Genomic DNA, 12,530 nt, shown 5'->3' with positions numbered 1-12,530 from the left:
TGGGGTGGTTACCTGGCAGGAATCTGCAGCTGAGGGAATGACATGTTCTGTTATACCATCTTCTGTCTTTGGATTATACTATCATCTCAAAATTAAATCAAACATGATTTCTGTATGTCTGCTATTTTTTCCCTGAGAAACTTCTGCTGACAGAGGCATTCAACACTCTATAACGCACAGATTAGATAAATGAGAGAAGCCAAGTTTTAGTAAATCCTGCTTTCTTCCTGCAGGACATTTTGGTTAATGTAGTTTTATTGCACATAGCTTCTGGCTCTGTATTTTTGCGTACTTTGAATTATGCTAAATCCTTGTGTAAAAGATGGTATCTTAGTGGTTAAGAGTTTGGCTGTTAACCAAAAGGTTGGCAGTTCAAATCCACCAGGCACTCCTTGGAAACCCTACGGGGCAGTTCTACTCTGCCCTTATAGGGTCGCTATGAGTCAGAATTGACTTGATGGCAATGGGTTTATTTTGTTTGTTTGCTTTTACTGCTGATTAAAAAAGATTGTAGGCCTCTTCTTTACTGCCTGTTTAAGATTCTAAAGATAATAAACATTTATTATGAAACGGGATCTTGGTATTGGTTTGTGGTTGAGTTGATTTCCATATAACACGCAATTGAGAAAAAGAAAACAAGGAAGCACACACCTCCCATATTAAATGCTGACTCATCTATATAGTAAAATATATATTTTTAAGAGGGGTATATATAAAAACATAACTTTTATAAGCACATAAATAATTGGACTTTTTAACTTATTCTTTGCCTTTTTTCTACCTGTAAAAAGATCCTAAGTTAATCAAATGAACAGATACATTTTCAGAAGGGAAAAAGTAGTCAGTATTAAGTGTCTCAGTGGGATAGACTAAGGAGAAATAAGATTTATTTTAGAAAACTATTCTGGGAAATCTTAACAAACCCCAGGAGGTTTTCCACTAAAAGAGGTCAGTGATCAAGCAAGTCTGAGAAACCCAGGGTATCAGTCTAAGCGTTCCATACAGCACATGACTTTGTTAAAGGCTCTGACAAGTTCTAGAGTAAAGGAAAGACACCTGTGAAATTTGGTTTAACTCAGTGTTTGCAGAGTTTGGACTGTGCAATCTATTATGGAGGCAGAAACTACATCACCCTAGAGTACAGATTATTATTTGAGAATAAGTTCAACGTTAGCATTTCTGTATAAAATCTAGGAGTTAAAATGTTTTATATTTTGTTTGTACAGCACACATAGTAACCAAAAAAACCTAATGACTTTCCAATTCAAACAGTAAATGTTTTCTAAAGCTCTTACTACCTGTCCAACGTGGCTAATACTCACTGCCAACAGCAGACGATCCCTTTCAATTAAATCAGCCAACCTGCATAGCAGCCGTCCCCTTTCGGAAGCATCCATAGTACGCCATGGAGAGCCAATCTGAAAAGCTTGTCTTGCAGCCTTCACTGCTTTGTCAACATCTGCCTGGAAGAAAAATGATAATTCAATTCAGTAGGCTAAACGTATCAGCAAATCCAATGGCAACGACCCTATAAAATAGACTGGAGCGTCTTGTAAGTGGTCACTGTATCTTCATTAGGCCAAAGTCTAGCACATTTACACAGTCGGTATGTTGAAATTAAGCCCAATGCCTTATCTATAGAATGATGAGCCCATGAATGCAGGCTGCGGTTGATTTCCTAGAACAAATAATTATTTTTAATAGCTGCTATCAGTGGAGTGCTTACTATGTGTCCAATAATGTTGTAATAACTCTGTATACATCAACTCATTTAATTCTCAATAGTTTTATGAGATAATATGCTCCTCATTTTACAGATGAAGAAACTGAAGCAAGGGAGAGAAGAGATTTGCCCAAGGTCAATAGGTAAACGTGGCAGAACTGAGTTTGTGTAGAGCCCTTGCTCTCTCACCACTACTCTTTGGAGATTGGGACACCAAGAATTCCAGGCAAACTTCAAGGTCTCTGGGCCCCACCTCACCTACCAAAGCTTATTCTCCCGTATGTTCCCATGGGCAACCCTGGTGGCGTAGTGGTTAAGTGCTATTGCTGCTAACCAAAAGGTCAGCAGTTCGAATCTGCCAGGCACTCCTTGGAAACTCTATGGAGCAGTTCTACTCTGTCCTATAGGGTTGCTATGAGTCGGAATTGACTCAACGCCAGTGGGTTTGGTTTTCGGTTTATGTTCCCATAATTGTCCTTCCCTAGAATTGTCTCCCAGTATACCGCTTTCCTTTCAAAATCCTACACATTCTTTAAGACCCACCTCAAATATCACAATCTACCTAAACCCTTTCCAGACTAATCCAGCTTGATAATAGCTACTAGTTAAGGGTCCACTAAGCTCCAGCCACTAAGCTAAGCTCTTTACAGCTATTAGCTCATCAAGTCCCAAAGTTACCACTACAGTTAAGTACTATGGATCTTATTTCATGGTGAATAAACTGTGGCTCATTGATATTGAATGTCTGAGCGAGCAGATGGTAGAGTCAGGGTGTGATCCTATATCTGACCCCAAAATCCAGCACTTACAGCTGTGCAAGGTTGTTTCCTAACAATGATCTCTTCTTTGCAGGGAATATTTACTGCGGTCTGTGTTATAAGCTATAATATTTCTCACTGTTCTGGGCCTACAAAAGGCAGGTAATAAACACTTAATAATTTTGTTTACTATCTTATAAACTCATTGATTTTATATAAGACTATGATAAAGGTGATATAAATCATATTGATATTTCTATAGCAAATTTTATTTTAATATATTCCATTATATGACAAAGAGTTTTTATATTAATCAAAATTATTAGGTATAAGGGTTTTTATTATTATTATTCTAGAACTAACATTTTTATTTCAGGTCTAGTATTTCCAGGGATAACAATTTGTGAATTAACCAGAAAACAACCAGGTACATTAACTCTAAGATTTTCCATCATCAATAACACCTTTGCCTTATAATGTTTAAAACTTTTTTTTTTTAAGTAAGGAACCACAAGCTTGAATGTATGAAGACAATTCAAATGATGATGAAACACCCAATGCCTTTGAAGCATAGCGAAGAAAGTACCACTCACTTAACTATTCAGTTACTCCTAGATTGTACACTTCCATATTAAATTCATTCAGAAATGGAGAAAGTAGCTATCAGACCAGTTTTAGTTTTACACCTGTCGTAGGCACTTACTTAAATGGACTCTTGCTTTTAATCCCAACCATCATTTGCTAGGTCATGCTTTGGTATTAAAAGCAGTTTAGATTAGTCAATATAGCCTAAAAGAATCACTGAAGCGAAAAGAAAACAGTTCCCACCCACATCTGGGCTTTGCTTTGTAACCTCCATTTGTTCTTGCCCCCCTCCTTTCTTTCTAATACCACTGAAAGGCGGTATACAGCCCATTGTTCGCACCACCCTACTCCTAAATTAAATCCCTAAACCCTCTTGGCTCATTCTCTAAGCGTCAGTTCTAGAATATCGGGTTTACTGTGACCATGTAATTTACAAGATTTGTACCTTTCACTGAGCAGCTTTGTTGGAGGTTACTGCACATTTGTCGGCAAAATTGTGAGAACAGCAACGATTATTTGAAAAGAACAGTTAGTAGATCACTCCAAAAGGAATGGGCTGCAACAGGAGTGCCGAATGTTAAGCACACTGTGGCTTTCCGTGGGCAGTTTATACCATGAACAATTTAATCCCAGTGATCAAATATCCTGCCAGCCGTAGCTTTACGGTATATAAATGAGTGTGCTTAATTTACATTTGGGCAGACAGCCCTGCTCTTTTCTGAGCAGGAATAATTTGTCAATAAGCACAGAGCAAATAAATGACAAACATTTCAAAGCTTCGGGTGCGATCATCAGCTTTTCCTTTCTACCCTTGAGAAAGGAGGCAGATCCCCTAAGTGTCAACGATGTCCTCATGCTACCTTCCATGGTTTCATCTGGAACTCCAGGCTCAGAGTCCTTTCACTGATGAAACTAATCCCGGAAGCCAGTGGCAGAGCTAGGTGCTCAAGATCCCTGAGTTCAAACATTAAGAATATTTTTTTCTTTTAGTTGCAAACTGAAAAGAGATCCACAGGCTACCCTCCTGAGTGGAAAGAGCAGACACCTGTCAGTGTCTTACTCTGTCCTCACCTTCCCCTTTATTAAAGCTTCCCACATATTTCCCAGGCTTGCCAGAGCCACTCAAGCAACTAAAGGGACATTTGAGCTCATGTAACGTGTGGATCTCTACAAGTCCCTGATAAAAGGTTGAATGTGAAGAATAAATGTTCCTCTTATTTTTGGTGGAAACCCTGGTTAAGAGCTACAGCTGCTAACCAAAAGGTTGGCAGTTTGAATCCACCCGGCGATCCTTGGAAACCCTATAGGGCAGTTCTACTCTGTCCTATAGGGTCGCTCTGAGTCGGAATCAACTCGACAGCATGGGTTTGGTTTATTTATTTATTTATTTTTCTTATTTTTGGCAATGGCTTGTAGGACACAAGTTTCTGCATTTCCTATGTCATTTTGCCAGGTATGAGCAATATTTTTCTGCCCAAGTTTGGGCTTAGAACCTTTCATAGAGGTGCAGAGTTACTGCCATAACACTTTCTGGGCATCAACTTCCTTCCTTGTTAAAGTCTGTAAACCTTATGAAATGCTAGCATTTGAGAAGAGATTCAACGTGTGGCTCAATATCTCAGTTCACTGCTTCTCAAAGTATAGTCCCCTCCTACCCAGAAACATCTGCATCGCTTGAGAATTTGTTAGAAGTGAAAATTTGGGGTCCCACTCAACAATTACTAAAACAAACTCTGAGGATGGAGTACAGTGAACTGTGTTTTAACAAGCCTTCTAGGAGGTTCTGATGCAAGCTAAATTTTGACAGTCACTGCCTTAGTTAATAGTAAGTTTAGTACTGGATCCCCAAGTGTCTTCCCAAGTGTGTGGGGTCTATGGAAATTCAAAGCTTGGTGGAGAAGAATGTTACGTTGATTCAGAATCTATGAGGACACAAATGTGAGGTGTAGTGTTGATCTCTGGGTGGTACAAATGTTAATGTGCTCAGCTGCTAACCAAAACGTTGGAGGTTCCAGTCCACCCAGAAGCACCTCAGGAGAAAGGCTCAGCCATGTACTTCTGAAAAATAAGCCATTGAAAATTCTTTGGCACACAGTTCTGCCCTGACACTCATGGGGTTGCCATGAGTCAGGGTTGATGACAACTGTTTTTAGCTGCTTTTTAGTGTTGATCTCTATAAGAAGCATATTGCTTCAATCGAATTAGCCAATAGCTATGAAATACAAGGGTTATAATATAGGCAAATGACATGTTCTATAATGTTACAAAGGAGAACAATTCTATCTGGGAATATTAGAGATGGCTTTAGAAATGTAAGACCTGGTAATGAATGAGGCTTTCTTACGTGCTCAGCATTGTTAAAGACTTTTGCATATTTTTTTTATTTAATTCCCAAAGTTTTCCTATGTCCTCATTTTACACGAAAAGGGACAGAAACTGAAAGGGGGTAAGTAAAAATGTGGGACCTCTGTTTTCTTACTACAGATGATGATATGAACTAGGCCTTGAGGACCGTGCAGGGCACCCAGCAGAGAGGCCATGACCAGCATGCAATGTTTGGGGGACAGCACTGGACAGGGTGCAGCTGGATCTCAGTTTGGTGGGGTGTGGATGGGACAAGGGTTGAATAATATTATAAGGAACACTGCACATGGATTTTTTTTTCTGAAAGTAGTGAGAAACCCTTGAAGAATTTATGCCCTGATGAACTCTTTGGTATATACAAAAAGTAAAGTCTGTAAGCAAGTGACACATGACTCAATTCTATTCTGTTTGTTTCCCAATCTTTTGACTCTTGTGGCTGAACTCTGCACTCCTGCCCCCTCAGAAATCAGTCTTACTTCATTCTGATCATACTGCACCCTGAATCTGGTGGCCTTCCCCAAACCCAGAAGAGCTCCTTTGGTCTATTGCTATCATGGAATAGGTCTGTATGGCTTAATGCATGAAGATTGTTGTTGTTAGGTGCGTGGACTCATAGCAACCCCAGGTGACAGAGTAGAACCGCCCCGCAGGGTTTTCAAGGCTGGAATCTTCCCAAATCAGATGACTAGGACTGTCTTTCTGGGAGCTGCTGGATGGGTTGGAGCCACCAACCTTTCAGTTAGCAGCCAAGCACTTAACTGTTTGGGCCACCCCAGGGCTCCTCGCATTAAAATTAGTAGTTTTATTATTGGAGGGACAGTAGTGAAAACAATAGAGACAGGCCCAGAACACGTGACTGCTACAACAAATTAAAACATAGTGTAATGAATGGTATGATCCTTAGGCTTTACTGGTTTCATCTTCCAATGGTCTTTTCACACACAAAAAAGAAATTGACCTGACCGTATTTTATGTTGTGGCGACTTGACGCTTGGTAACATCTGAATAACTAAAACCTAGAAAAAATATATTAAGTTAGATTTAGGAACACATACACTTTTAAGGTATGTTTCAGATAAAATTTTTGTAGACTTTTACTTGCCTTTCCCCAGAGGTCATTTAATATGACCTTATTTCTACAATAATCACAATGTAAGCCAGTAGCCCTGCCAGTCACAGGCTCTGGTGTCAGAAGGAAACATTTGAATGCTGATTTCATGACTTATTAACAGTCACCTTGAGTGAGGTAAGCAACCCTTCTATTCTGCCTTTTCTTCATCATTCCTAAAAAGTGTTAAGAATAATATCTTCTTTTTAGGGTTGCTTTGAGAATTAAATTAAAACAGTATTTAGAGCTTTTTTTGTTTTGTTTTTTAGCTATTACTAAACAGAAGTTGGTTTTTGTTCTTATTAGCTAGAGAACGACAACACTTCTTATTTATTTTAAATCATTTAAAATGCAGTTTTAAAGGTATTGATCAGTATGAATTCAATGATTTTAATGAAATAATTTTAGCAATATATTCTTTTTAAAATCCCATATTAACTTTTGGCTTAAGTTTCATCTAGCAACATAAAAAGAACAATTTAATAGGAATAAAGGGTTTCTTTTGAAATTTATTTTATTTATTTTTTTTGAAATCTATGATTAGTCATTTCTTACGCAGTTGGTACAGTGAACCTGGGTACTCTTTCAATCAAAAAACAAGCAAGAATACAACCCAGAAATCCCACTCCTCGGAATATACCCTAGAGATACAAGAGCCTTCACACAAACAGATATATGCATACCCATGTTTATTGCAGCTCTGTTTACAACAGCAAAAAGGTGGAAGCAACCAAGATGTCCGTCAACGGATGAATGGGTAAATAAATTGTGGTATATTCACACAATGGAATACAACGCATCGATAAAGAACAGTGACGAATCTCTGAAACATTTCATAACATGGAGGAATCTGGAAGGCATTATGCTGAGCGAAATGAGTCAGAGGCAAAAGGACAAATATTGTATAGGACCACTATTATAAGATCTTGAGAAATAGAAAAAACGGAGAAGAACACATACTTTTGTGGTTACAAAGGGGGGAGGGAGGGGGGGAGGGAGAGGGCTTTTTATTGATCAATCAGTAGATAAGAACTGCTTTGGGTGAAGGGAAAGACAACACTCAATACATGGAAGGTCAGCTCAATTGGACTGGACTAAAAGCAAAGAGGTTTCCGGGATAAAATGAAAGCTTCAAAGGTCAGCGGAGCAGGGGCTGGGGTCTGGGGAACTTGGTTTGAGGGGACTTCTAAATCAATGGGCAAAATAATTCTATTATGAAAACAGTCTGCATCCCACTTTGAATTGTGGCACCTGGGGTCCTAAATGCCAACAAGCGGCCATCTAAGATACATCAATTGGTCTCAACCCACCTGGAGCAAAGGCAAAGGAAGAACACCAAGGTCACACGACAACCAAGAGCCCAAGAGACAGAAAGGGCCACATGAACCAGAGACCTACATTATCCTGAGACCAGAAGAACTAGTTGGTGCCCGGCCACAATCGATGTCTGCCCTGTCAGGGAGCACAACAGACAACTCCTGAGGGAGCAGGAGACCAATGGTATACAGACCCCAAATTCTCATAAAAAGACCATACCTAATGGTATAATTGCGACTAGAGGAATCTCAGAGCCAATGCTTCCCAGAACTTCTGATGGCACAGGACAGGAACCATCCCCGAAGACAACTCATCAGGCATGAAAAGGACTGGTCAGTGGGGGGGAGAGAGATGCTGATGAAGAGTGAGCTAATTAAATCAGGTGGACACTGGAGAGTGTGTTGGCAACTCTTGACTGGAGGGGGGATGGGAAGATAGAGAAAGAGGGAAGATGGCAAAATTGGCACGAAACGAGAGACTGAAAGGGCTGACTCAATAGGGGGAGTGCAAGTGGGAGAAGGGAGTAAGATGTATGTAAACCTACATGTGACAGACTGATTGGAATGGTAAATGTTCACTTGAAGCTTAATAAAAATTAATTAAAAAAAAAAATCGAAAGAGGCATCTGACCTAAAGTAAAATGGCTGAACTAATGCTAAGGCTCAGGATAACATTTCACACAGATTCAAAGCTTGTTGCTTAGGAAACAACCCTGTCATTTAACCCTGTCATTCTTTGTGGTTGGGCTAAGAACGTGGATACTACGTGTCCTAGGGTCTGTAGCCAAACCTTATCAAAACTCTTTGTGTTAGATCTCCCCAGGAGACCTTATGGTCTGAACAAGGCAATGTTTAACAACATGTCCGGACAGTATCCGTCATGCCATTGTTTTGTGACAGTCATGAGACCCCCTCCATGACCACATACCTTGCAATTACATCCTTTAGCCAATCAATGTATTCCAGCTGTATTAATGTATGCAATAATGCTAAAAAATCACACTGCTTTGTCCCATCTTTGATTGATCTCAATCGCTGGAAACCAATCAGAATATTGTGTTTTGTAGCCCCTCCTATGGCACTATAGCTATGTGTGTTTTGTACCTCCTCCCTTGGATCTGTGAGCTTCAGACTCTGAGGTTTTCATGATCCCCATTCGAATGATACATTGGCTTCAATAAATCTCTTTGATTTAAAAAAAAAAAAAAAAAAACAAGCAAGAAAAATGAGCACAAAAAGAATCAAACAGCGCACCCCAGAGCACAGGCTCACCACCATTAAATGGCTACTGAGGGCCCTCTATACTCCAAGCACGATTTAGAAAATTTCTTTAGACAGCCGCAGAAGACATATTTTAAATGACATGCCTTCTTAAGCTGGCAGTGGAGTTTGGGGCCTCAGAATGGAGAGAGACAAAGAAACCTAGCATAAAATGGAACCCATGCTAGGAAACTCACCTTATCCCCTTCTTCTACATCACAGAGTTTTTCCTCGGTTGCTGGATTGAAGACGGGAAATTTCTTGCCACTCACTGAATTATGCCATTCATTGTTTATGAAGATCTACCAGGATGAGAGAAAATAAATAGAAAGGAATTTAAATATGCGAGCTATTTTAAAATGGTTTACAGAGCTATCATCACAAAATGTCTATCAAGCCACAGGAGTCCCTGGATGGTGCAAATGGTTAATAGTCTCCGCTGCTAACTGAAACGTTGGAGGTTCAAGTCTGCCCCGCAGCACCTTGGAAGAAAGTCCTGGTGACCTGCTTCTGAGAAACCAGCCATTGAAAACCCTGTGGAGCGCAGTTCTCCTCTGACACACGTGGTCGCCATGAGCAGGAATCAACTTGACGCAACTGTTTTTTTTTAACAAACCAAAGAATTACAACTTCTTCCCTTTCTCCCCAATTTGTTTGGTAGTTTAAGACATTTTACTTACACACACACACACACACATGCGGGCACAAGTGCACACACTCACGTACACTGAAATAAGGTAACACTTTTAAGTTTCATTAAAGTATGAGATTATTTCGGTACTTGAAAATACAGACTGAAGGAAATAATCTCAGATAAGTTACTTTTATCTGAAATAGCCATAAATTTGAGGCAAGAGTCAAAGTTTGGAGGCCTGGATACTTATGAATCACTTTCTCTAGTTTCCACTTCAGATTCTGAACAGGCTCATTTAGGGCTACTGAATGATTTGGTCTCATAAGTGACTGTTCTCTGGTACTTTATTTCACTGCCTGAAGGTAACTTTGAGGAGAATTTAAAAAGAAACTTGCTTAGAAAAAAAATGGCTAGTTACATTACAATATGTACGCACTATCTATCTTCCTTATTAATCTTGCATCTAAACTGTACCTATAACCCCCCCAGATGACCGCTAGCGAAGGTTTTGCAAATGAGCGTTAACCGAAAGTAGTAAGGCAAGCTTATCGTTATTACTGTTACTAAGGCAAGCCTTAAGGTAACTGAAGAAATCGGTTGCAGAGGATCCCAAATTCCCAGGAACTGTTTTGCATTATTCAGTTTTAACCTTTAATATACAACACTGATACCTAGCTTCTGTTTGAATTTGTGCTTACATTCCCATAATCCCACACAGTCACTTTTGTGTTATCAGAAAGTTGTATATCAATCAATGGGGAAATAGGAGGAAATAGTACTCTAGATGGTACTAAGGGAAATTTCAAGATTAATTAGCCATGGCTGTTCTCGAGGGGCTTACGGTCTAAGAGAAGAACGTGTTTCTATCAAGACCAGCCTGTAAAAGAATAGAAGGTTGTAGACTAAAACGACTGAGGCAGTAATTCAGTCAATTCATTGCGTAGAGGAACTCACGGGAGAGAGAGATGTGGGTTGGGAGAATGCAGCCTGCAAAATGGGATTTGGATTCGTGGAAAAGAAGAACAATGAGCAAAGGAAGAGAACAATCTTAGGATATTTGTAACACAGTCAAAGATAAGCCCTAAACAGAAAGTTCCAGTGGAAGAAAGTTTTAGATAAATTCAGACAATGAAAACAAAGTCAGTTTGTAGTGGATGTTGACTCCCATAGTGAGACGTTTAGGCTTACTTAATTCTGGACACAGTAAGAGAGTAAAACAATCAAATAAGTGTTTCAGGAGTACAGAAAAAGTACCCAAAATTAATGTGAAGGAGTTTAGGATGTTTGTCTGGAGACAATTTTAATAATCCAGCCATGAGGCAAGAAGGCTTTAGAGAGACACAGGACCGCAGTCTTCAAATCACAAGGTGTGGTATGTTCTCCCACAAACAGAAGGCTTTCAGCATAAAAACACAGCTCAGCGTACATACTGAGCTAGAATGGCAAGTGTTGCTCTTCTCTTTTCTTTTCTTTTCTTTTCTTTTCTTTCTTATAGGGAATTTATTGGTTGAAACTACCTTAATTTTCTTTTTCTGTTTTAATTTTATTAGCTTCACTTTTGGTATCTGTCTTCCAGCTAACCATGCAACCCAATGTTTCTGATAATAATCGTTACTGTAGTCATACAAAACGGTTACATGGAGAAGTGTAGGCTAACAGATGTTTATGATAATAATTGTAAAAAATGTTTTAGGCCCTGGGGAATGATCTACACTGGTGACAACATTCATTTTCTATCTGCTGTTTGCCTTTGAGTTTTGGGGAAAAGACACTGAACTATAAAAGCAAAAATTCTTCTGTCCTTTTTAGCCATTACATTGACTATATTCTAATTATGAATTTTGGACTCAGGATGCTTTTGAATATTACCCATTTACAATAGACATGAATTTAAAGTTCACAGTACCGATCTGAAATTATAGATGCCTATGGAAACCCTGATGGCATTATGGTTAAGTGCTATAGCTCGTAACCAAGAGATCGGCAGTTCAAATCCATCAGGTGCTCCTTGGAAACCCTGTGGTGAAGTTCCATTCTGTCCTATAGGGTCTCTGTGAGTCAGAAATTGACTCAATGGCAGTGGATTTATGCATACTCTAGGAGTCCCTGGGTGGCACAAACACTTCAGCTCTTGGCTACTAACTGAAAGCTCAGTGGTTCAAAGACTCCCAGAGGCACCTCAGAAGAAAGGCTTGGCAACCCGCTTCTGAAAGGTCAAGCATGAAAACTCTACGGAGGGCAGTTGTACTCAGCACACATGGGGTCCCATGAGTCGAAGTCCACTCAATGGAGACTGGTTTATGCACACTTTGGTGTCCCCAGGCAGGCAAAAGGTTAACCCATTCACTGTTAATGGAAAGACTGGAAGTTCAAGTATACACAGAGTCATCTTGGAAGAAAGGCCTGGAGATCTATTTCTGAAAAATAAGCCATTGAAAGTCATATGGAGCACAGTTCTACTCTGACATACATGGGGTTGCCATGAGTTGGAATTGTTTGTATATTCTTGGACTCCAAGCATTTCTTATGTCGCAAAACAATTAATGGGAATGTGGAGATAACTTAAAAAGTGATTTTTACTCTGTAAATTTTAGATATGCTGCATTTTAAAAGATGCATCACATTACATTTGATAAACACGCAGCCCTTTGCTGGTTGCAGTTTAGTGCTCAAGAATAAGTCACAATTTAAAAAAAAAAAAAATAGCCTTTCCAAAGTAAAAGTTAATATGCCTTAATGTCTTTGGTATAAAGCTACAATTCTAAATAAATAAGCACTTCCC

General features: G+C 39.4%; 1 protein-coding gene across 2 annotated transcripts in view; it reads right to left on the bottom strand.

Moving 5' to 3' along the window:
- Window positions 1-12,530, bottom strand: part of LOC126083321 (aldehyde dehydrogenase 1A1-like) — a 276,725-nt gene that overhangs the window by 250,460 nt on the left and 13,735 nt on the right. Inside the window, exons 2-3 of one of the 2 annotated variants that reach the window (XM_049896936.1) lie at window positions 9,312-9,416; window positions 1,323-1,463 (exon numbers count right to left, since the gene is read on the bottom strand). In XM_049896936.1, coding sequence (XP_049752893.1) covers window positions 1,323-1,463; window positions 9,312-9,416 — 246 coding nt within the window. Of the gene's footprint in view, window positions 1-1,322; window positions 1,464-9,311; window positions 9,417-12,530 lie in introns of those variants that run through there. The other variant, XM_049896935.1, reaches the window with a different exon arrangement.

The sequence above is a fragment of the Elephas maximus genome, chromosome 9, assembly GCF_024166365.1.
Source record: "Elephas maximus indicus isolate mEleMax1 chromosome 9, mEleMax1 primary haplotype, whole genome shotgun sequence".
Lineage (NCBI taxonomy): Eukaryota > Metazoa > Chordata > Mammalia > Proboscidea > Elephantidae > Elephas > Elephas maximus.
The sequence above is the reverse complement of the archived record's forward strand: the minus strand, read 5'-3'. Positions and strand labels throughout refer to the sequence as shown.